Here is a 24,149-nt window from a genome sequence, read left to right as displayed (position 1 = left end):
TATTTCCATTTCCCACCTGTTCTTTACATAGCAGTGAGAACAATGGTTTCAAAACTCCAATACAAGCATGTTTCCTGAGCAGCTCCACCCTGCTGAATTCCCTGTAATACTTCAGTGAAATTCTAAGCCTGGTCTGGCATGTGCCTTCTGCCATTCTCTCTCTCCCCTTGTTCCCCACTACACTATCTGCTACTCTCCCCAGAGGCCTCCCAGTTTTTCCAACTGTAACTTTCTGTAACAGGTGATGGCTATACTGTTCATGCTTCCCAAAGGAATCGATACATTTTCTCTCCCTGGCTGATTTACTTTTCAAATTTAAATTGAATTAGCATGTTGCTTAGATATCTATATCTACATATATATATATCACTTATATATCTATACATATATATATCATTTTCTTCTCAAATATGTATTTATCCTCTTCATAGCAATCACCCAATTACTTATTTATCTTCACCTATCCACCTGTTTACTCTATTGCTGCGTCTTCTGTGAGGGGAGGGACCGTGTCCATTTCCCTGTAGCACTTGAATTCATAGTTTCTAGGATAGTGTCTTAGACACAGCAAGCGTATTGCACATATGCACTGCATTAATTAAGGATAAAGGGAGGAGAGACTGCTTTATGAATGAAGTGGAGATAGGCAGAAATAATAACTTATGTATCTACAAACAAAACAGAATATGTTGCTAAGATGAACTAGCTAGAGGAAACCACAGTTCTGAAAACACGAAATGTCAAACTCCCACTCTTCCCAATGGCATGTCTTCAAATAGACAGCTGTAAACAGAATGCTTTGCGCCATCCTCCAAGAGGCTATGTATCTGTTGTCATGGGCTTTCCTTAGCCACATTCCTACCAATGTCTGTTCCTGTTAACTATGGCAGTTTGGCTCATTTGGTCCACACAGAATAAGGCCATGAATACCCCTAGTCTGGGAAAGGCAGGGAGAAAGGCAATGACTTTTACACCTGCTCTTCAGTCATGTGAGCTGTCCATGTAGTATAGACAAGACATGCCTTCTTTAGAGGTGGAATGGAAGTAACTGTATTATTTATTTCAATATTTTGTCTTGGCAACATGCATTTACCCATTTAAAAATAGACGTTCACAATCAGTACTCTTACTAACAGAAGGAAACCAAGTATACAGCTTCAGACAACCCTGAATATCACATAAGAGAGGAAGGATAATTGTACCAGAATCCTTCTGACATCATCTCATTGACTCCATCCTGGGGATGCAAAGGACTTAAGGAATTTCCCCAAATTGTTTAAGTAGTAGGTAGAGATGGGGTTGCAGTCTCTTTAGAAGTGATCGCAATATCCATGCTGTTTCTCATGTGTACCAAATAAGATGGTCAGAAGTGAAATCCAGGAACTCTGACTGTTTGACTTAGTGGCAGAGAACAATATTGCCCTTCCTCATTCAGCTCCCACCCAGCTGCTATCCTGATGCACGAGAGGTGGGGAGAAGTGAGATTCTCTATGAGTTTCTCACAGGTGTCCTCACAAACCTCAAGACTGCACAACTATAAAACTTCCATCTATACGTACTTTTCAAAACTACTTTTGGACAAACATTGTGCACATGAAGTTTTAGCCCAGAATGCATTTTTGCTTCTAGGCTATAAATAGAGTACAGCTTTTAATGAAAATGCTGACGCTACCTAAAGAACAACGGAGTGTGACCAAATCAATTGCAGAAGCAAACTGGCTCTGGGAACAATATTTTTTAAGAAAGGGTATTTATAGTATATATTTAATTAAAGCATGGATATTAAATTATGCAAAATATTTGCTTCATCAAAATGCAATTTAAAATAGCCATCAAAATCAATTAGCATATTTATCTCCCACACGGTGAGAGGTTTATCCAATCCAGATACAAATAGCGCTAACTTCTTAATTAGGTGTTTGAATACAGGTGGGCCAGCAAGTAAAGATGTTCAAACATTTATATATAGTTTTTTGTATAGCTACGGTGACGGAGTAACTTATAAAGTCTGGATATTTTCATATACTTTTGGGTTTTGGTTAGCTGCATTTCTTGCACTTTTTCTTGGTGAAGGTGGAGAATCAGTCCATCAGGGGAGCCCTGGAGGAACTTTTTTAATGAGACCAGCACAGGGCCACATTGCCTGTTGCCAAGTAGGAGCTCCTTGAATACCTGCAGCAATTAATGCTCCATTTCAGTGTCACATGCCATTACAGAGCGACTGCAGGCCAGGGGTTGTCTAAATATTTAGTGCAATTCCACTGGGGCCTAGGGTAGGTGGAGGCTGCTTCAAGTGCCGTGGCGTTGACCCCTGCTCTTCATTGGACCGAGGAAGGCGCCTGTTGCTTCCTGGAAATAACTTCACTGGTCTGGATTACCTGAGGCTAAATCTAACGAGGCAAGTCAGAACACAATCCGAAGCATAGCACAGACAGTCAGAAGAGGAACCAGGACTAAGGACGTTAGACAAGAAGACTCCATGCTGGTTTTGTACAGCTCCGGTATTTATCATCTCCTAACTTTAACCTTTTCCAAATTTATGAGTTAGCTACAAAAACATCACAAAGGTGTATTCTTCATAAAAGTATATGATCATTATTACCAAGAGTATGCACCCTTTCCTTTGTCCTATGCTTTTACAATCTCAACGTTGAGTGGGTTTATTCATTAGAAGATTCTTAGTCATGTCCCCTTATCTCTAGCTAATCTATGCATAGCCATGAAAACGCAAATCAAAAGCTCTCCATGTCTGTGTTTATTCTATGGTGATCTTACACCATCAAATAAGGAAGAAGATGACAGATAGAGAGGCCTGTGGAGGATTCTTAAGACACGGATGAACTCTGCATCCAGCATGATGTTCCCATCCTCTTACACTGTGCTGTGCACTCCATATCCAAACCAATCGTGCTTCTAGTCAGTCTTTTAACAACTCATTCTTCCATGATACTGTTCTAGAACTTAAGTTGACAACACAAATACAACAGTGATTCATAGTTCAGAGAAGACTTTCAGTGTCCCTCAAGATCAATACAGGCTAAAGCACAAATTCACTCCAGTATCCGAGTTACACAGGATGGATAAGAGACGAATTCACTTGCCTGGCAGTGTGTCTATGTTTGACAAACACTGGCTGGCTGTCAGAATTAACTGGAGAGTTTATACGCTTTAGGCTTCCTGCAAACGGATCTTGGTATACACGCAGAACAAAATAAATGTTTATGTTACAAAATTAATCACTATCAGAAAAAAAATCTATACTATTTTTGAGTTAATTCCTTTACATTGTCAAACTTTGTATGTTCAGTTACACCCTAGACTCTGTGAGGAAAACTAAAGGTAGACTAATTTGTCAGATTTCATTCTTCAGGTATCTTTGAGAGTCAGTAGAGGACCATAAACTCTAACCACCTTGAGGGATCTTCATTGCAAATAATAATATTACAATAAAACAAAATTAGCTTTTAGTGTGAACTTGCTATCTCCCAGGAACTGAACTGGGCATATTCATATGGTATCTCTAATTTTGAGATAAAATTCTTGAAAATAAAGTATGTATTAATTGCTACATTTGTTTGATAAGGGACAAAGGGAAGCAAAGAGAGTGTGATACATTAGCTCTAAGGCAGAAAGCTCGTGAAAGACTTCTAACAGGCTTGTTTGAGTCCAAAAGTCATTCTTTTACAATGCATTCTTATTCAGTAATGGGTAAAGGCTCAGTTGGGTAAATATTAAACCCATTACAAATCCTCTGTAATGTCAACACATATCAGTACACTGCTAATAGCAAGTGACAGCATCCACCCAAAGCAAACCATGCACACACTATTAGGGTCCCTTTCTAACAACATTTGTCTATCTCCCAAGAACACTGCTGACTAAATCACAAATTCAGTCCAACTACACAGGATGGATAAGAGAACAATTCACTTCCCGGGAAGTGTGTCTAGGTTTGAATAGCACTGGACATCTGTCAGAATTAACTGGAGAGTTTGTACACTTTAGTCTTCCTGCAAATGGAACACAGTATACTTTTAAACAGATATTTAATTAATTTTAATGATGGTATCCATAACTTCAGCTAGAAAACACAATAGTAATTATGATTTCTTCTTCAGAGAGTTTGTGTATGATTGATTTTAGCTTTGACTGTGTTGACTCGTGACCAATATTTATGAACATTAAGATATATGGCTATAATAAATAATTCCCACCACTGGAAAGTTGAAGAGCTTGTACTTGATTTTTCGTACCTTATTCCTTCCTCACTGCTGGCTTCCATTTTCAAGTCTGTTAATAAAACAGGTTTCATGGACACCCTCCTAGGATTTCTATGTATTCACTCTAAAAATCTGGGTCATATAATGGACTAGTTAAAAAAGATAACATGTTTATTAAAGGTGTGCGCATAAATATGGTTAGAAATAAGGTACTATGGATCATCAGGATCACATACATGTACCTAAGAAATTAAGCAGAACACAGTAAACACACCCATCACTGAAAAACAGAGTGTTGCACTCAGGATATGAATTCTGAAATCAAATAGAGTTTGTTGAAATCACCTTCCTCACAATGATTCTCTGCCTATGCCACATGGAAGAATAGACATAAACTCAGTAGAATAGAATGAAGTCCATAAGATATTTATACTTAGTAGATTCTCAACAAGAGTGCAAAGGCAATCCAGTGAGTAAATTTCTTTTTCAACCAGGAAAGCTATAAAACTTAGATAACTGCACATGCCAACACAAAACTGGACCCAAAATGGATCAGAGAGCAAAATCCAAGTGGTAAAACTACAGAATGCAGAGAATATAAAAAAGTAAGTTTTTGTAACCTTGAATTACATATTGGTTTCATTAAAAGGATGTAGTTAGAAAGATATGTTAGGCACCATCAATATTTAAAAATGACTATTTTGGACATTAGCACAAATAAGTGATCAAAGAATTAACAAAATTGAAGTGAAAATATTACTATCATAAAAATTCAAGCAGTGTCCAGAACATAGAAGGACTTTTACAACTCAATAATTTAAAATAATTAGATATGGAGAAAAGCTTTTGTATGGACATTTCTACAATGAGAATAGGCAAATGGTCACTAAGTGAATTAAAAGATATTCAACATTGTTAATCATTAGGTAAATGCAAATCAAGCCCCAAACAAATATATTTTGGACCTATTATATCTATAATAAAATGGTATGTCAATAACAAGAACTGATAAGAATGTATAGAAAACAAAACGTTTATTCACGCTGTTCATAAGTCTATAAAATCATACAACTTTTTAAAAAGAAGCTTGAAACTTCCTCATAATATTAAACATAGAGTCACAGTATGACCCAGGAATAATAAATTTATATATTCAATAAAATTGAAAACACATGACCACATTAAAAACTCACACAAGAATATTCATGATATCCAAAGTATAAGCAGTTTATTTCCATATCAGCTGGTAAATGGATTAACAAGGAGTATAATAGCCAAGTAATATCTGCCAAATAATAATGGATCCATATATGCAATAACACAAGCACCCTGAAAATATGCCAAAATAAAAGCAGCTATTATAGAAGCTACAGCAGCTATTACAGAATATTATACAAATCTAACTTCAGTAGTTAGGTAAGTCTAGAAGGGAAAAAAAGATTCATGAGATGGGAGGATGAACAAGAAGGGTCTGTTGCAGAGTGTAGAGTTTTCTTCAGGGTCATAAAAATGTTCTAAAATTCATTGTGATGAAATTTGTATAATTGTGTGAATAAACTAAAAAATATTGCTTAATTTTGCTTTTTAAGTGGTGGAACCACCTGGTCTGTAGTAATAACGAAGGAAATAAAGATAAATAAATAATAATAACAAGTACACAAAATTTCCTAAACATATAACAGTTATACCCTAGACTATCTTAGATAAACTGAGAAAGTCACTTATAACACACACACACACACACACACACACACACAAGTCTTTTAAAGTCACATTCTTCCTGTAGTTTATCAACTATTAGTAGAATGGCAAAAGGAAACAACTGGAAAAGATTATGAGGACCCAAGACAGTCAAGTTGTGTAAAAAGAGAATTAGAAGCAAAATATTTAAGAACACAGAGGAGAGAAAGCTGGGGACACTGAGCTCCAACTGTGTTGAGCTTGGTTTTATGGTGGGCTTGCTTTTGGTTTCCTCCTGGATGAGGTCCAGTTCATCTCATTGCTTCAGATTTTGACACCTCTGGATTCGCTTACTTTTCTACAGGCTTGTATGTCTACTATTCTACTTGGTAGTTTTTATGTGTGCTTTCCAGGAAGGCCTTTTCATGGACCAATCCCTATGGAACAGTGCCCCTCTCCAGAAATGCCACTGGGTTTCCTTGCTGGGCATGTTTCAAAGATCATAACAGAAACCTTTTATGCAAGGACTTTAGCTCTCAGTAGTCTTTAAGGCCAGGGAGGACACAAATATAAACGCAAAGTGTTCTGATGGCTGGGAAAAAAGGAAACTAGGACTACCTATGCATCAACCCTATCATCCCAATATTTCGTGATATCCAGCCCACGGCAAGAGAAAAATCGACACCAGAGTCACCCACGGAGTTCTTATTTGTTAAAGTATATTGAGCTTTTTTTCTGAGATAATTCCCCCTGAGATTTCCTTCCAAACCCATGACGACTGCCCAGATGGCCACATACATTCTAGTCCCAGTGCCCACCAATTTAAGGTCCTGTGCACTGCAATTTTCTGTAATTTTCCTAAAACTATGATCATCTGATAATGGCCTAACTTTTTGTTACATAAAGAGACTGTTCATAGTATGAAAACTGTGCTCTAAAAAAAAATAAAAATTGTGCCTTCTTTAGAAAGGCAATATTCATCAGAGCCATCATGGGTCCAATTTCCCAGCAGAAGAGTGAGCCAATGCTTCTGTCCTTATGGGAACTCTGAAAACTCCCAGAGAGCAGACACAATGATTTTATGAAGGCTATGTGTTTCTGAGTGCCATGGTCTAGGTATGTGAGCTATAGGCAAACTTAAGAAACATCAGGAGCAATGTAGAAAACAAACAATAGTGTGGAAGAAGAAAACTTATAGCTCTTTTGTTATAGAATGTGTCACCAAGTACATGTATACTTACTCTTGTTGTTTCCTGTCATCTTTTGAGAAATCTGAGGATGCATTTTAACTCATCACAAGTGAATAACCAACATTTGATGTACTGAGTACAATGCTCTAATTTTCAAATATTTACATTAAATTACAAATATTTCTCAGATTTTCTGCAACTAACATGCAGAATATATAACAATATATAGTTATGGTAGCATCATTGATAGGCTCCATAGTATCAGGGACATTATTTTCAATCTATCTTTTAATAACACTTCTCTTAACATTATTTTTTTGATTTCTAGTAACCAACAAAAATGTGTAGAGATGCAATAATTCTAGTCAGGTACTGAACATTTAGTAATTTTTGATGTGTCCAATAACATCCATCACTGAATAACATCTAGGTAAAGTCAAGTAACCAAGGACTTGACCAAGGGTATTCCTCAATAGAATCAAGTATATATACATGTTATATCCATATCCAGCAGTGCATAGAAATGTCCTAAAATGTCACCCAACCTCCCTGCAATTGGTTAAGTTTAATGTTCTTGATTGCTACATGTCTGGAGCTAATTTCTAGCCAAATTTAGTTGTGTGATATCTACCCGTCTTTGCCCGAGTCACAAAACACATGGACATTTTCTCAGTTGTTTAAAAGCAGCAGAGACCCTTCCATTTTCTGAAGTCTTCTTCAATTTCCTTCTTCAAAAACTTAAAGATCTTGTCATACAGGTCTTTTGCTTGTTTGGTTAAAGTTACCCCAATATATTTTATATTACTTGTGGTTATCAAAAAGTATATTATTTCTATGATTTCTCTCTCAGTCCGTTTATCATTGTATATAGGAGAGCTACTGATTTTTTGAGTTAATCTGTATCCCACCACATTATTGAAGGTGTTTATCAACTGTAAAAGTTCCATGAAAGAATTTTTGAAATCACTTACATACACTGTCACACCATCTGTAAATAGCGAAAGTTTGACTTTCTCCTTTCCAAGTTGAAGTCCCTTGATATCCTTTTGCTTACTTATTGCTCTAACTAGAACTTTGAGTACTATATTGAAAAGATATAAAAAGACTGAACAGCCTTGACATGTTCCTGATTTTAGAGGAATCATTTTGAGTTTCTCTCCATTTAAGTTAATGCTGACTGCCAGCTTACTGTATATTGTTTTTATTAAGTTTACATATGTTCCTTGTGCCCCTGATCTCTCCAAGACTATTATCACGAAGGGGTGTTAGATTTTGTCAAAGGCTTTTAAAGCCTCTAATGAGATGACAATGTTATTTTTTGTAACATGAAAAGGCCGGGCCTACTTGTTTGTGTTTCTGTCCTGCCCTGTCCCCCAGCTGTTTAGTTCCAGAGAACAATCACACTGAGATCTCTATAAATTATAAAGCTGATTGGCCCATTAGGTCAGGCTACTTATTAGCTAACGCTCATATATTGATTAACCCATTTTTCTGATCTATTTTAGCCATGTGGCTCAGTACCTTTTTCAGTGGGGCAGCTCACATCCTGCTGCTTCGGTGATCTGGGCAGGAGTGGGAGGAATCAACTTCCTCCTCCCCAGAATTCTCCTGCTCTCGTTGCATCATTTCCACTTCCTGTCTGGTTTTCCTGCCTACATCTCCTGCCTGGCCAATCAGCGTTTATTTAAAACATGTTTGACAGAATACAGACAATTCTCCCTCACCAATTTTTCTTTTTGTTTGTTTATTTGGTAGATTACATTGAAAATTTTTCATATTTTGAACCATCCCTGCGTCTCTGAAATGAAGTCAACTTGATCATGGTGGATGATTTTTTAAATGTGTTTTTGGATTTGGTTTGCCAGTATTTTACTGAGTATTTTTGCATCAATGTTCATGAGTAAGACTGATTTGTAATTCTTAGTAGTGTCTTTGTGAGGTTTGGGTATAAGGATAACTGTAATCTCACAAAAAAAGAGTTTGGCAATGTTCCTTCTGTTTCTATTGTGTGGAAAATTTAAGAAGTATTGGTATTAGCTCTTTGAAATTCTGGTAGGATTCTGCACTGACACAATCTTGTCCTGGGCTTGTTTTGTTTGGGATACTTTTAGTAACTGTTTTATTTCTTGAGTGGCTGGAGTTCTATTTAAATTGTTTTTACCTGATCTTGATTTAATTTTGGTATGTGGTACCTATCCGGAAAATCGTCTATTTCTTTTAGATTTTCCAATTATATGGAGCACAGGTTTTCAAAGTAAGACCTAATGATTCCCTGAATTTCCTCAGTGTTTATTGTTATGTCCCCCATCTCATTTCTGATTTTGTTCATTTGGATATTCTCTCTTTGCTTTTGGTTAGTTAGGATAAGGGGTGCTCTATCTTGTTGATTTTTTCAAAGAAACATTTTTTTTGCTTCATTGATTCTTTGTATTGTTCTTTTTGTTTCTATTTTATTGATTTCAGCCCTCAGTTTGAATATTTCCTGTTGTCTACTCCTTCTGGGGTAGTTTGCTTCTTTTTGTTCTAGAGCTTTCAGGTGTGTTGTTAAGTCACTAGTGTGGGAACCTGGTCAGTAAGATCAAACCACAGCCTACATAATGGGAGAAGATCTTCACCAATTCCACAGCTGGCAGAGGACTGATCTCCAAAATATACAAAGAACTCAAAAAACTAGACATCAGAATACCAAATGATCCAATTAAAAAGTGGGGTACAGGTCTAACAGGAAATTCTCAACAGAAGAATCTCAAATAATCAAAAGACATTTAAAGAATTGTTCAACATCCTTAGCCATCAGGGAAATGTAAACCAAAATGACTCTGAAATACCATCTTACACCTGTCAGAATTGCTAAGATAAAAAACACTGATATCGCTTATATTGAAGAGGATGTGGAGTAAGGGGGGTCTCCTCCACAGCTGGTGGGAGTGTAAACCTTGAACAATCACTTTGGAAATCAGTATAGAAGTTTCTCAGAAAATTGAGACTCAATCTACTTCAAGACTCAGTGATACCCACATACCCAAAGGATGCACACTTATATCACAAGGACACTTTTTCAACTCTGTTCATAACAGCATTATTCGTAATAGCCACAACCTGAAACAAACTAGATACACCTCAACCGAAGGATGGATACAGAAAATGTGTTAATTTACACAATGGAACCCTATTCAGTGCTAAAAATCAAAGACATGAAATTTGCATGCAGATGAATGGAACAAGAAAACACTATCCTGAGTGAGGTATCCAAGACCCAGAAAGACAAACACGGTATGCACTCACTCATAAGTGGATATTAGATGTTAAAGCAAAGGATAACTAGGCCACTAGAGAAACCAGGTAATAAGGAGTACTTTAAGAGGGACACATGGATTGCCCTGGAAGGGGAAATAGATCTCCTGGGTACACCAGGGATGAAGGTATAGAGGGGAGGGGAGGATATGGTCGAGTTTGGGGAGGGATGGAGAAGGAGAGCAATGAAAGAGATATCGTGATAAAGGTGTCCACTATGGGGTTAGGGAGAAATGTGGTACCAGAGAAACTCCCAGGAATTCACAGGATGACTCCAGTTAAGACTCCTGGCAATAGTGGAGAAGGTGCCTGAAGTGGCCTTCCCCTGTAATCAAGATTAGTGACTACTCTAATTGTCATCATAGAACCTGCTTCCAGCAACTGATGGAAGCAGATGCAGAGATCCACAGCCAAGCACTGGGCTGAGCTCCAGAAGTACTGTTGAAGAGAGGGAGGAGGGAATATATAAACAAGGGGGATCAAGATTATGATGGGAAATCCACAAAGACAGCTGACCCGAGCTCGTGGGAGCTCACAGTCTCTAGACCAACAGCTATGGAGTTTGCATGGGATTGACCTAGACCCTCTGCATGTGGGTGACCGCTGTATAGCTTCTTCTGTTTATGGACCCCCTAGCAGTAGGAATGGGATCTTTCTCTAGTGCTTGAGCTAGCTTTTTGCAACCTATTCCCTATGGTGGGATTCCTCTCTCAACACTGATGGGGGAGAGGAGGAGTGTGCTCTTGCCTCAACTTGATATGCCATGCTTTTTTGACTCCCATGGTGGACATACCCTTTCTGAGGAGTGAATAGGGGAAATGAAAGGAGAAAGGGGGAAGGAATAAGAGGAGAGGAGGGATGGGAAACTGAGATTGGTATGTAAAATAAATTAAAAATTTTAATAAAAACCAGAAAACTAAAAGTAGCAGAGAATCAGAACTCCTGATATCTTACCCATGGCAACACAAACTAATAGGGCTTTCAGTCTAGTTAACTTTGAAGTGTGGGATAAGAAAGGGTATAGTTCTAGTGCCCACTGTAGTCAAAGAATTAGAGTGAAATCACCATTCTCCTCACTAGAGAACAAATTTATAATTATTCCAGAAATGTAATTATACCTGTGTATCTGTATAATGACTAGGGATAAAAAAATCTTAATCTTCAACCCCAATCTAAAAATTAGTCTGGACTGAAAGAGAACCATTTCAGATCTCTATCACATAGGCGTGGAGTACAAAATCAATAAAAGGAATCAGATGCAACTGCACATGTGAAGAAAAAGACAATTCCACGCAAAGTAATAAATCCCAATTACAATCACTGTTGAGTAGAATTTCAAAACACAACCCTTGGGCTGTGGGGCAGAGATGGAGAAGAGAATCACTGGCTCAAAACCCCGTGAAGATAACAGAGACTATTCATTATGTAAGAATACATTCATTTATTTATAACCTGGCTCAATCTCAGAGGATCTGAGACAGTTGAGACATTTTTGTAAAAATATGAAGTTATGAATTTCACTATTTCCTGAGAGATAACAAAATGCCAAAACAGTTTTACCTACTGGTAGATTTTGTTATGTCACCGTGTGAACTAATGACACAGAATGACTACTCATTCTCTCTCATGAAATACGTCATTATGAAGTTCATCTTTGGTGACTCTCTTATACATTCCACTTTTTCAAAGAATCAGATTGGTGGAGTTAATAGACTACTCTTAATTTTTAAGTTCCAGTGTTCTAGGAATTTCTGTCTGAGACCATTCATTGTATTAGCTTTAGTGAACGGTGTTGGAGACTCGGTAAATGTTGCTCGTGATCTCTTTCTCTTTTGACAGCAAGTAAATTAATAACTCCTAGTAAATAAATAAAACCAATAATTTGAGAGGGAAGATAATAACTTTTTTTATTTATTTTTATTTTTTCCTATTTTTTTATTTTTATTCCTTTTTTATTACTTAAAAAAATACTAATCCAAATTCCCACTCCCTCCCATCCTCCCAGTCCCCTCCCTCTCCCTCCACAGACCCTGAGGAAAGATAACTTAATGACTATTTATTAACCATAAGAATCTTTTCACAAAGTCAGATTTCTCAGTAAGTAAAACCTTAGAATGATCAGTTCTATGCTTCTCAGCAGCTAAAGTTCCCAAGCCCTTTCTGAAGTCTTGTCCTTTGTGTGAATCGATAGCAATGCCCACCTGTCTTGTATCTCCTTAGGACTGATTTGCAGATTCTCAGAAGAAAAATGCATCTATCTCTGCTGGTATGAGTATCTGCCAGGGAAAACGGTGAGTAGGTAAAGCAAGCCTAAAGAGTCTAAGCATAGTGGCTACCTCTGTGATTGGAGGAGTTACCTGCAGAGAAACAAATCGTTACCTATTGCATTGGTCTTCCTGAAGGTATCTTCCCTACTAGGGGATGAGAGCACCTTTCATTGATTAGGGAGGAAATTTGTGGGCCCAGCAGCTCCCAATCCCTAAACAGAGGACACTGAGTTTCTGAGGCTTGCAGCTGACTACAGGTTAGAAGTAGATTTTAGAGTCAACCCAACTGAGTCTTTTTTTTAAGAAGAGTCTTAAAATGCAGTCATCTACTTATTTCTTAAGTTCCTGCAATAAGAAAACCTTGTCTGGAACCCTTTGGCTCCTAAGAGTACTAATAAAGAAGAGAAATTTCTTTACAATGACTCCAAAGATCATATTCTAACAATGCATTGCCAGGGTTCCTTTACTTTGGACTTCAGGTCAAAAAATTATTGGTGTTGCACACAGGTCTGTCTATTAAAGAAGAAACACTACCCTATTCATGATTATAAGGAAAAGGAAACGAATTCATGACTATATCACCAGCAATTTGCATAAGTGTATGGAATTACTAAATTTTGTCTAGTTCAAAGATAAATTCCCCCAAACTCTGTGAGATGAAAAGTACAAAAGAACTCATCTAAAATCAAATACTGCTGAGTTTAAGAACAGTCAAAATTCTAACACGCCAATATCCCAGTAGAGAAATCATCTCTAAGTTATTTTGATCCCACAATGGAAGCTCAACCATTGAAGAAAACCAACAAAATGGTCAGATATCAGCCTCAGTCCATGTAAAGAAATCCTTTGGTGACAAAGAAAACTTACCAAAGCCCACTTCAAAGATAGTGCTTACTAAAGAAACCAACATACTAAAGATTCAGATCTGAGCGTCAGTCATTGGGGACCCTCCCAATGTAAAAAAAAAAAATGGATATACAGAGGAATTTGTACATCAGGACCCAGAAGAGCATATACCTCTTTGAATAAGCAGACACATGAATCAGTAAATGCAAGATAATTTCACCAGGGACACAATAAGATGAGTGACCGATGAAGAACTAAAACTATTAAAACTCATCTTCCGGCTGGCAGCAGCAGAGTCCCCGTGCACAAGCTCCCCTCTGGCCATCTGCTCACACAAATGTGACATTTTTATTCTTTAAGTCTTTGGCAAGACTAGACTGTTTCTGCACAGCAGGAACCCCTCCAAAATTTAGCTTTGTCATCTCCTTGACTAAAGGTGATTCCCATCTTCCCTTCCTTCCTTGTCCAATCAAAGCCAAGGAAAGAAGCTCTGTCCTTTACATGGTCTGAACAAAAAGTAGGCTCTCCTGGATATACTGCCTTGACAACAAAGCGTAAGCCACACCGTGGCAGCCCAGAGGCCCCTTGGAGCTGCTTCGATCTCGACAACAGAAGCAGGTATTTAAGAGGCTCCACGTATTACTTCCAGACCACCTGCAGGGAGGGTCAAGTGAAAGAAGTGTCCCAAGTAGCTTTCTGGCTTCTTGTCCCCATCATACACATTATTTCATTCCAGACAACTGTCAGTTATCGCAAGGATAATCCCCAGAGAGGTCGCTGCCATCTCTATCAGGCAATGCACATGCAAGGGAATATCATACAAATCAGTCCCTTTCTTTCATTTATTTCACTGCACAGCGTAATAGAACAAACACAGGAAAAAGAGAGGTAGGGTATCTGGCATCTCTCGCCAGCTCTGCGATTGATTTGCTATTCTTACTCCCTGTGTGGTTAAGTCTTCACACTGCAACCCAAGGATAATAACACAGTACCTGTTTACTTTCAAAGGCACCAGAATAATTCTTAGATAGGAGCGTCCACACAAATGCGGAGTCTATTATTATGCCAGGAAGACTTGGGAATTGCAAGTCCATTTACTCATCACAATTAAGCCGTCAACAAAACAATGATCAAGTAAAAGCATCTTCTCGAAGGCCTCTCCAAATCAAATACTGCTGAATATGCAGCTATTGAGAAACGCACACGTGCAAATATATTCATTTTAATGACCACGCAAATCTAACTCATCAATATCTCATTTAGAGAAGTACTTTGCAAGACATACCTGACTCAAAAACAAACAGATTCCCTAATCATAGTAACTTTTTATAATAGACTTCTTTCTGAGAAAACATTTTTTCCTATCAAAATGTTTGCTTTACTCTAGGCTTTTAGACCATATTCTACTGCACTTCAGGAAGGTTATTCCAGAATAAAGCAATATTTCTCCTTAAGTCTAACAAGTCTTGAAGTAACTTACTGTACAATGGTGGACAGGCATCCACGTGGGAGCTTCTACTGAACAGTTCTGGGCTGGGCATTTGCCTTGGTTTTGCTGGAAATAAATAAAAACCATGTTATTTTGTATACATTGCCTATACCAACACACATTAGTTGGCATATTTATCATCATTAAGCTGATTACCACAGTTCACCACAGTCAGAAGGACTAGAGAAGCTTCTGGGTATGATTTTTGGTGCAGTCTTACAGGAAACGGCATTTACATTTGTACTCTTAGCAAGGCATGAGGAATTAGGCTGTGCTTTGTCTTATTACTCTGGACACTAGGAATTTGGCACCATGCTTACTTAGCAGCTGCCGTTCTAGGCCCCTACAGGAACCATAGGAACACTCTCCTATTCCAGATACAGAAGTACTCTACACTCTTCAGGTCCACATCGATAAGCTCTGTACTCTATGTCTTTGGAGTGGACGCAGAGAAAGGCTTATCTATGGTGATTCCTGACCTGATGCTCGTGGTGGGATCTTCTCCAGGGTGTTTCTCCCTAAATTCTGAACTCCCTGAGTTTAGAGTGAAAAGTCTAGATGATAAAGGCCTTACTTGCCCCATCAGAGACAGAAGTGAAAGGGAAGGAAACAATTTGCTCCAAGAATCAGCAGTCTGACATCCTAAACCTTTTCCAAGACTCTTCTTCCCGTTGAAGTGATTTCTCTCTAATGAAAATCTTTGCTTTTCATTCTGTAAACTGAAGTTCTACTTGGCCTTGTGGGGAGGAGTAAGGAGCCCCTTTAACTGTCTATGCTGTTTCATCCCTGTTGTTAGGGTTCTCAGGGGAGTGAGGGCCTAACAAAACCTTTTGCATTTCTCTCATTGTATGTTCAATGATGTGGATATAGGCATTCTGTGACGGTACCAACTGTCATAAAAACCACAGAGATGACTTATCAGCCAGCTTAGTGTCCAAGGCTTGCTATGGAGCCATAAGATAATTATTAGTCACCACAATGAATGAAATGAATATCAATACAGATTATGATGTGATTATACAGGGGAGACTCCAGAGGCTACAAGAAGCTAAGCAATCTCTCCAAGCCTCACCAACATCTTGGACAACACTAAGAATCTGACCGACTGCTGTCCTGTCTGTTGTTTCTATTTTCTATCTGCTCCATTAGGCTAAAGGAATATTATCTTACAATCTGATTCTATCTTATCAACCACTCTAACATTTCTGAGATAAATGAATGAATATATATCATTACTAATTTCTCTGCTCTTATAATGAAAATATTTGGGCATGTATGTTTTACTGATTTGTTTTTAAAAAACAGTTTCAAGCACTCTTTATTGAGGTGATTTACTTTCAGGGCAGCAATAAGCTCTGAAATTCTGTATGAGTGATTTTTTGATAAAGTCACTGCAAAAATAAATTTATACCATCAATCTCTATGTTCAGCTGTGTTCGGTTTTTTTACTTAAATCAAAACATGACATGAAGAACTAGCAGGGCCAAAAGGCACATTTTTCAATTATCAGATGACCACAATTTCATGCTAAGCTTGGCCATGTGCCTGCTGTCATGAGATGTTCTTGGTAGTCAAGTGTGCAAAACAGGTTATCATCATGACTAATTAGTGGGAGCATTATCAATGATGAATACTGATTCTCTTCAGATCACCACAACATACAATGATAGATGCTAAAAAAAATCAACAATTTTTTCTTATTTTGATTTATGCAAGATAAATAAGCATATATACATATAGGTTTAAGGCTTTTGAAATAAGAACATTATTAAAATGCTACTTATTGGGCTAGCACAATAGTTCAGCAGTTAAAACAATTGCCATACCAGCCTGATAATCTGAGCTTGGTCTTTAAAAAGAGGTTTTATTGATTCTTTGATAGTTAATAAAAAAAAATGTGATGCATTTTGATCGGTTCACCACCCTTTGGCCCAAGTCCTTACAGATCCACTTCTACTTCACTATATAGCCAACTTCACGCTCTCTTGAGATCTTATTGGTGGTGGCGGGGGTTGTTTTGGTGGTGGTTGTAGTTTACTTTTTAAAGCCATCAAGTCCAATTATTGCCAAATACTCTTAGCTTAGGTGACCACCCACTGGAGTGTGGACAACCTATCACCTTTTTTGGCAATTCTCTCTTCTTCCAGTAGCTCCTGGGTAGGGTGAGGGATGAGACTTTGTCCCCGGATCACCCAGCTCCAAATGAGAATTTTGTCTGACTAAAACTTGCAGAGTTCTTGTGTGTGCCGGTAGATTTATCTGAGTTCATATGTACAATTTCCCTGTTGTGTCCAAAAGATCCTGTCACCTTCTAGTCCTCCGCCAACTCTGAACACTCCGCTCTGAGACAATCCCTAGACATTGGGGAGAAGGGTGCAATGGCTTGGTTTTTATGTGTATTTTGTCCATCTTTATGAAGTGTATGGCTAAAAGGAAAATCCAGTAAGCTGTGAGTTGTGTGAACCATATAATTGCTCAAAATTGTAATAGATGCAAAAATAAAATGTATTTAACTACAGCACACAACGAAGAAAGCTGGCATGTCTCCCTTACTCTGTTATCTGACATTCAACTCTCTCCCCTAGTGTTCTAACCAAGTATATTAGCCTAGACAAAAGGCTTACTAAAGATGTTATATCACCATGAAACATTTTTAGTTCATAACTATGTGGCCAGGACAAAGTAAGATAGGAAGAAAAGTTGGGCCTTTTGTTTCAGTAACAGTCTAATGCTCCCACTAACCTGTAATCTGTAGAATATGAGAAAAGTCATTTTAACACTTTTGACCTAACTCTTCTCATCTATAAGATGAAGGAATCATAATAGATACAAGGGAGAAGGGAGTGCGCATTGGCTAATGGATCTTTTCCAAATCCCTTTCCTCTAACAACATTATGTTTTTCTTCTATCAAAAGGTGTACTCTCAGCTGAGAGCTCCTGAATGATAATTCAGGATGAGGGAAAGATTATCTGCAAGCACCGTCGAACACCAATAGGCCATTTTCCCCTTTAGGTCGAGTAATTTAAGAAAAAAAAGAGGGGGGGAGAAGAGGAGAAAAGAAGTACTGCAGAGAGGATGGTCTAAAGAGTCTTATACTTTTACTTTTGCGTGGTTATTGACAACTCAGTCCCAGGTTATATCTGTCACTTAGCTGGGCCTGCAAAGGAAACAGATATGACACAGGCTAGGGCAACTATCCCTAGAAGATGACAAAAAGGAAAGGAATTTTAAGTATGTTCTCATTTTCTGGAAGTCTTCATTCTCCATCAGAGTCTCTTTCTGTACTTAACATGCAGACTATGGATTGCCAAGCCATGGAGTATTTCCTACTTTCCAGACCTCTGACCCTTAGAGTCAACATGAGTAGGAGGATAAAGAACACTATTCCACTAACTTAACTGGTAAGCCCAAAATAGAAAATGCTGCTTGCCTGTCAAGAGCCCGACTAGCTCTGCAGAGAACGGTTTGAGGTCGATGTTAATAACAAATACCACAGTAAATGAATTAACTGGTCCCTTCCCTTCCATTCACCACCTACAGTGCTTAAAGCACTGGATTGAGATTCAGGAATCAGCAATATTGACCTTGAACAATACGCCCAGAGGAAAGAAAACTATCAATAAGTTTTGGTCTTTTACATTAGAACAGGTTGATGTAGGTTGAGATCTCCAAGTCTCTCGTTTTCTTTGATTTGACTTTTTTGATTTTAACATCTATCATATTCCTTCCTATGATGTTCTAGTCCATCGTTCTCTCTGATGGATCAAAAGATGATTGATTTTTTTCTTAAAAAATACAGATATACATTGTAAAAAACAGTTTACACATTGTAAATTCAATAGCACTCACCAAATTTAAGTTCCTAATTTAAAAAAGATCACCATTATTTCTGAGGATGAGATAGATTGAGAAATCAATATAGTTTTACTTGTGAATATTGTCACTGTTCAAAGACCTCTCAGTTACATACTGTCTTCAGAATGCCTGAAATCATTGTTTTTATAGATTTAAATATCAATATAGCTACATGTTAACATGCAAGATAGAATGGGTATAAAACTCATAAATATATTTTTATGTTAAAAACATGTATATAAAGAATTTTGAAAATATTTAATCTAAAATTATCTTTATTTTCCATAGCTGTATGTAACTTACAAGAAAGATATTACAGATAGGAAATCATATGTTACCAGGATCAAAAGAACAATATAAGTTAAAATATATACACACGATAGAATATATCATAAATCCATCCTACAAGCCTATACTTAAGTATAATCATTTTAGATTTAGGTCAATATATGGGATCTGGCTTCCACCTTAGAAGTTTAACCAATAAGGTAACAAAGCAGGTTGGTACTGAGTTGAAAGACACCCCACAAATTCACTGTTCATTAAGGCTGACTATCCAATCCATTATGGAAGCAACGTGCCTGCTAAAATAATCCTTTATCTAAGACAGAGTGATGCAAAATGTCCAGTTAAAAGAAAAGCATCAATCACATTGTAGATCTATCAAAGAAACTCAGAGGAGAAAACTTCTGAAGGGCAGCACAAGTGCCTAGAAGAGAAGCCATCTCAAGTTAGATGCTTTTGTAAGATAACAGCCAAGTGGTAAAGAGCAGAGGGGGAGAAAACAGAATTTAAAAATCCTTTTCTCAACACCAATATCTGATTTGAAGATTCCATAGTGGGAATCTTTCATCTGGAAGTATTTGGAATTTTGACAATGTTTGGGATTGACATTTTTTTTTTTGACTTTGATTCTCTGTGTAGCCCTGGCTGTCCTGGAACTCACTCTGTATACCAGGCTGGCATTGAACTCAGAGATCCACCTGCCTCTATCTCCTGAAGTCTGGGAATAAAGGGGTGTACCACCATATCCAATAGGATGGGACAATTTTAATAACTGAATTGAGTAGATTTGTAATTTTATAAGATTGTGAACTTTGTATTCTATTTAAGCTATAAAGTCACATACCTGCTCAAGTTTCAGTTACAGAACAAGTTGGGACCACTGACACTTTGCCATTAAAAAAAAACAATGTGGCGCATGAAAACAATGGTTCTAACTACTGTACTGAGTTTGTTGTCTAGCCTGTCTAGTCTAGCCGGCTGTCTTAGTTAGAGATGCAAAGAATAAGTTTGGTTAATATTTTTCCTTTGAATTTGGACCATAATTACACATGGTTCTCATTATTCTTTCCTGGTTTTACATGGTTTTTGTTTTGTTTTGTTTTCATTTATTGCATTTTGAAAGATATTTTGCAGAGGTTGGCTTAATTTGTTTCTGAGGAAACAATTGCTGAGACAGAAGTCCTGTTTTTGATCCTTCCCTGTAGGATGCTGAGAACGAGAACCATTGTGGGCAATGATGGTGGTACCGAGTCTCCTCATACCAACCTTGTCACTTTAGGAAAACAATTGACCAGGTTAGCAGAAGTCCAGTTGTGATTAACTGATACATATAATGACTTAACATGATCCATTAAAACCATGTTTTATGAGAACTTTTCTTAATGAGGGGTGAAGAAGACTACATATACCTTTGAGTTTAAGGGCAAACATTTATAGTTTGTTTTAAGCCTAGTGCTGGTTATGTAAATTAGTAGTTGTAGATTCTCCTGCAAGAACCATGACTTCACTAGCATGGAATAATTATTACATTTCCTGTACCTGGTATAACATTCCTCTTATTGAATGGGTCTTAACTTAAAGGGTCTTAATTGGAGAGCTTTAGGTTACTGCCAAGAGAGGTGTCCCACTGCTGCACCACTAGGGTTACTGTCATGTTGGTTGTTGGTGTAGTTCATAATAATAGATAGATGGTTAGGGCTATTGATTGCCTACCTCCTTTGGAAGCTTTCATGATACCTTCTGGTACCATGAAAGTTAGTACTCAGGGCAGAGACATTCATGTCAGTTGCAGTTAAGAGGTCTCTGGGCTGTTTCTGAGGTGCAATAGAGACTCACCTTCTACCTCTAAGAATCCACCAAGAGTAATAACAACAGGCTGTACATTTTGGGTGTCTCCCTGGCCAACAATTCAAACAAACAATGGCTTCTCAGGTATGATATGGGAGGTAGTATAAGGCATTCTTTAGTTCTTGGAGAGAGCATTCTACAGAAAACCATTACTAAATAAAATTCAGAATTGTGTAGCTCATTCTCAAAAGACACATCATCAAGAGTCCCACATGTAAGTCTAAGGGAACATTACAGAAGAGGCGGCAGAGAGATTGTAAGAGACAAAGGATCTGGTAATATGCTGTGGGATCATGTCTTTAGTAATGTCAGAAGTACATCCATGAAGTCTCTCCAGCATGATTGTCCAAACAAGAGCTGAAGAAGGATGACACCAAGGGCCATGCCAAAGTGGAAAGAGAAAAGTCCATGAGGCCTCAACCTTATATAACCTTGGGATGCTGAACTATAGGCAACTGAGAAAAGCTGATAGTGGAAGAGGTGCTCTTTCCTAGGTTTCCCAACTGGTTTTCCAGAGTCAAGTGATCCGTCCTGAAAACATACATACAAGTAACTTTATGTGAATGGATCCGGCTGTATTTACATACTTAGGAGTATATACATATGTACATATATGCATGCAATAATAATTAATGGAAAATGAGGCCATGAATTTACAGGGAAATGTGAAGGGATATATGGGAGAGCTGGAATGGAGAACGGGGAGGGAGAAATGTTGTGATTATATTATAATCTCAATTTTTAAATTTTTAATGACTTAGCTATCAAAATTTACGAAAGCAAGTAGACTGTAAATTCTCAGAACAGACTGTTTTAAAATAATAAACAGAAGCCGTAGCTATGACTTGATATTGCATGGTTCCAACAGGGGAAGGATAGGGTAGTTGGAATTAGAAGTCATTACTCCCCTGTAGGCTGAATTAACATTCACAGGCACGAGTTAACAGTCAAGTGTTGTAAGGATATTGTTAACTCACTTTATCATCATACCTATCCTGAGAGCTTGTCAAGGGAACAGCTTAGTGTTGAGAGAAACCCATTGCATCTGGGCTAGAATGTCAGAGTATTAGTTATTATTAGTTATTCCTCTAGACTCTTTGGGGGTTTAGCCTCTGTGAGTTTGAATTTCTCTTTGTAAGATAGCCAAACCTACCCCCAGTTTAAAGAATTGCTGTAAAGAGGCCATGTATGTTGTAAAACAGTAAGATGTGTGACTTACATCACGCTCTCCGGCGCCACTTAGCTCCTCTGAGCTGATATCCTCACCTCCAAGTATAAAATAATAATATTTACCTCGCAGGATTACTATGAAAATTAAATGAGAATAAGTGTGAGAAACTGCTCAGCAGATACCAAGAACTTTAGCTTTTAGTGTCATTTGGAGCTTTTTGTTAATAAAAAGATGGAGAGAGAGAGAGAGAGAGAGAGAGAGAGAGAGAGAGAGAGAGAGAGAGAGAACTGGGGCAGTTCTAAGATGACTAAGTTTGGGGATCTAAATTGACTTTACAGTTGGGATACTGAATTTGAGATCACTAGTCTGCCAATATTTCTAGGAAATGCAATGTGTTTTGAACAATCTGTATACATGTGTCAATAATCTTTTGAGTTCTAAATATTCCACATTATACATTACGTGCAATGTACATTTATATATAATAACCTAAGCTTTGGAGTCCAAGATTTTAAAACATAGTTTCATAAAGTGCATTAAATGTAACTAATATTCTGGCAGTGCATCCTACCATGAAGATGAACCAAAAATTGGTTAAAATTGATAATTCCTCCTCACAATGAAGAAACTTGGACATGATCTATGCCACAGTCTGAACATTCTTAACTGGAAGATCCTATCTATTATATGATAAACTACAAAGTCCTGTGGAAACAGAATTGGCTTTAACTTCTAGAAATACTCAACTACATTCCTCTCTCCAAATATATTCAAAATTTGCAAATAACAAAACCTTTTAGCATTCATAAATAAATAGTTAAAATATGTGAAACTTCAGGATTCCCAAATAAGGTCAATACTTAGAAGGAAAAAAGATGTCTTTCAGAAACTAGATGAGAAAAAATTATTTTGTTCTCACTGTTATTATAGATGCAGAGAAGAAGGCTGAAGAAATTTAGCAGACTTAATTCTTTCCGAAACTAAAACTTCTACTTCCTGAAAGTTATAGTAACTACATTTGAAAGGGGACAGTTACCATATTCAAAAAGAATAAAAAAAATATTTAAATGGAGCTTTTGATAAAACATAATTACAAACTATTAAAATGTAATTCATATCCGTTTGTTCCTCTCATCTTGGATTTTATAGCAGGCATATATGTTGGATGGTACTGTCTGAAAACCAGACATGAAAGGCCGGCCATCAACTTAAATGTACAGAATTTTCTCTTTCCAGAAGCTCAGATACTTAAAATAATGTGAAAGTCAACAAAAACGTGGAGTCAGTTGATATACTTGAATATCTGCAGTGTTCTGACACCTATAAATATTTATTTGGGGAAACTTTTTAATCAGTAAAGAACAAGCAATTTTTTGTGGATCAGGTGCCAGAGACAATACTAAGTCATCAGCCAAGAAGAACCAGCAATTAGAACCATCCTCGACTTAAATAGCACTTCACAATGCTGAAGTAAATTGCACGTGTATTAATTCAGGACAATTCTAGGTTATGGAAGAAAAATAGCAAAAAATACCATGGCTTGAAACCTGAAAAGATTCATAACAAAAACAAGGATGGAGAATTTATTTGGGTAAAATTGAACATTTTTATTCATAGTTTATTTAAGAAATAATTTTCAAGATTTTTTTTAATCAAGGGCAGGTTACATTTAGGAATATACGCACCCATACATGCATGCAATAACAATTAATAAAAGAAGATGTCATTAATTTGAAGAAGAGTAGATATGGGCATAAAGAAAGTTTTGAAGGAAGAAACGAGAAGGGAGAGATGTTGCAACTATTTTATAATATCAAAAATTAAAAAGTATTTTTAAACAGTCCTAATTTTCTTTATAATAACATGAAATATGGGTGAGATAAGCTAAAAATCTTATTTTTTTGTGTTTTCATACAACCAAAATGACTGCCGGTGTAGATCAGTAGTGTGATTTATATCTTGAAATATGACTTTTGAAGGAATATTCTTTTATCACTTTAATT

The 24,149-nt window shown here is 37.2% G+C and overlaps 1 protein-coding gene across 11 annotated transcripts in view; it reads right to left on the bottom strand.

The window, feature by feature from the left end:
- Dlg2 (discs large MAGUK scaffold protein 2) overlaps positions 1 to 24,149 on the bottom strand; it is a 1,777,227-nt gene that overhangs the window by 1,399,227 nt on the left and 353,851 nt on the right. For all 11 annotated transcript variants that reach the window (XM_085683002.2, XM_085683004.2, XM_085683006.2 and 8 more), the window contains one exon: positions 14,978 to 15,052. In XM_085683002.2, the coding sequence (XP_085539128.1) occupies positions 14,978 to 15,052 (75 nt within the window). The remainder of the gene's footprint in view (positions 1 to 14,977; positions 15,053 to 24,149) is intronic.

This window comes from Myodes glareolus, chromosome 24, assembly GCF_982192425.1.
Source record: "Myodes glareolus chromosome 24, mMyoGla1.1, whole genome shotgun sequence".
In the NCBI taxonomy this organism is placed as follows: Eukaryota; Metazoa; Chordata; class Mammalia; order Rodentia; family Cricetidae; genus Myodes; species Myodes glareolus.
This window is presented reverse-complemented; position numbering and strand designations above follow the sequence as displayed.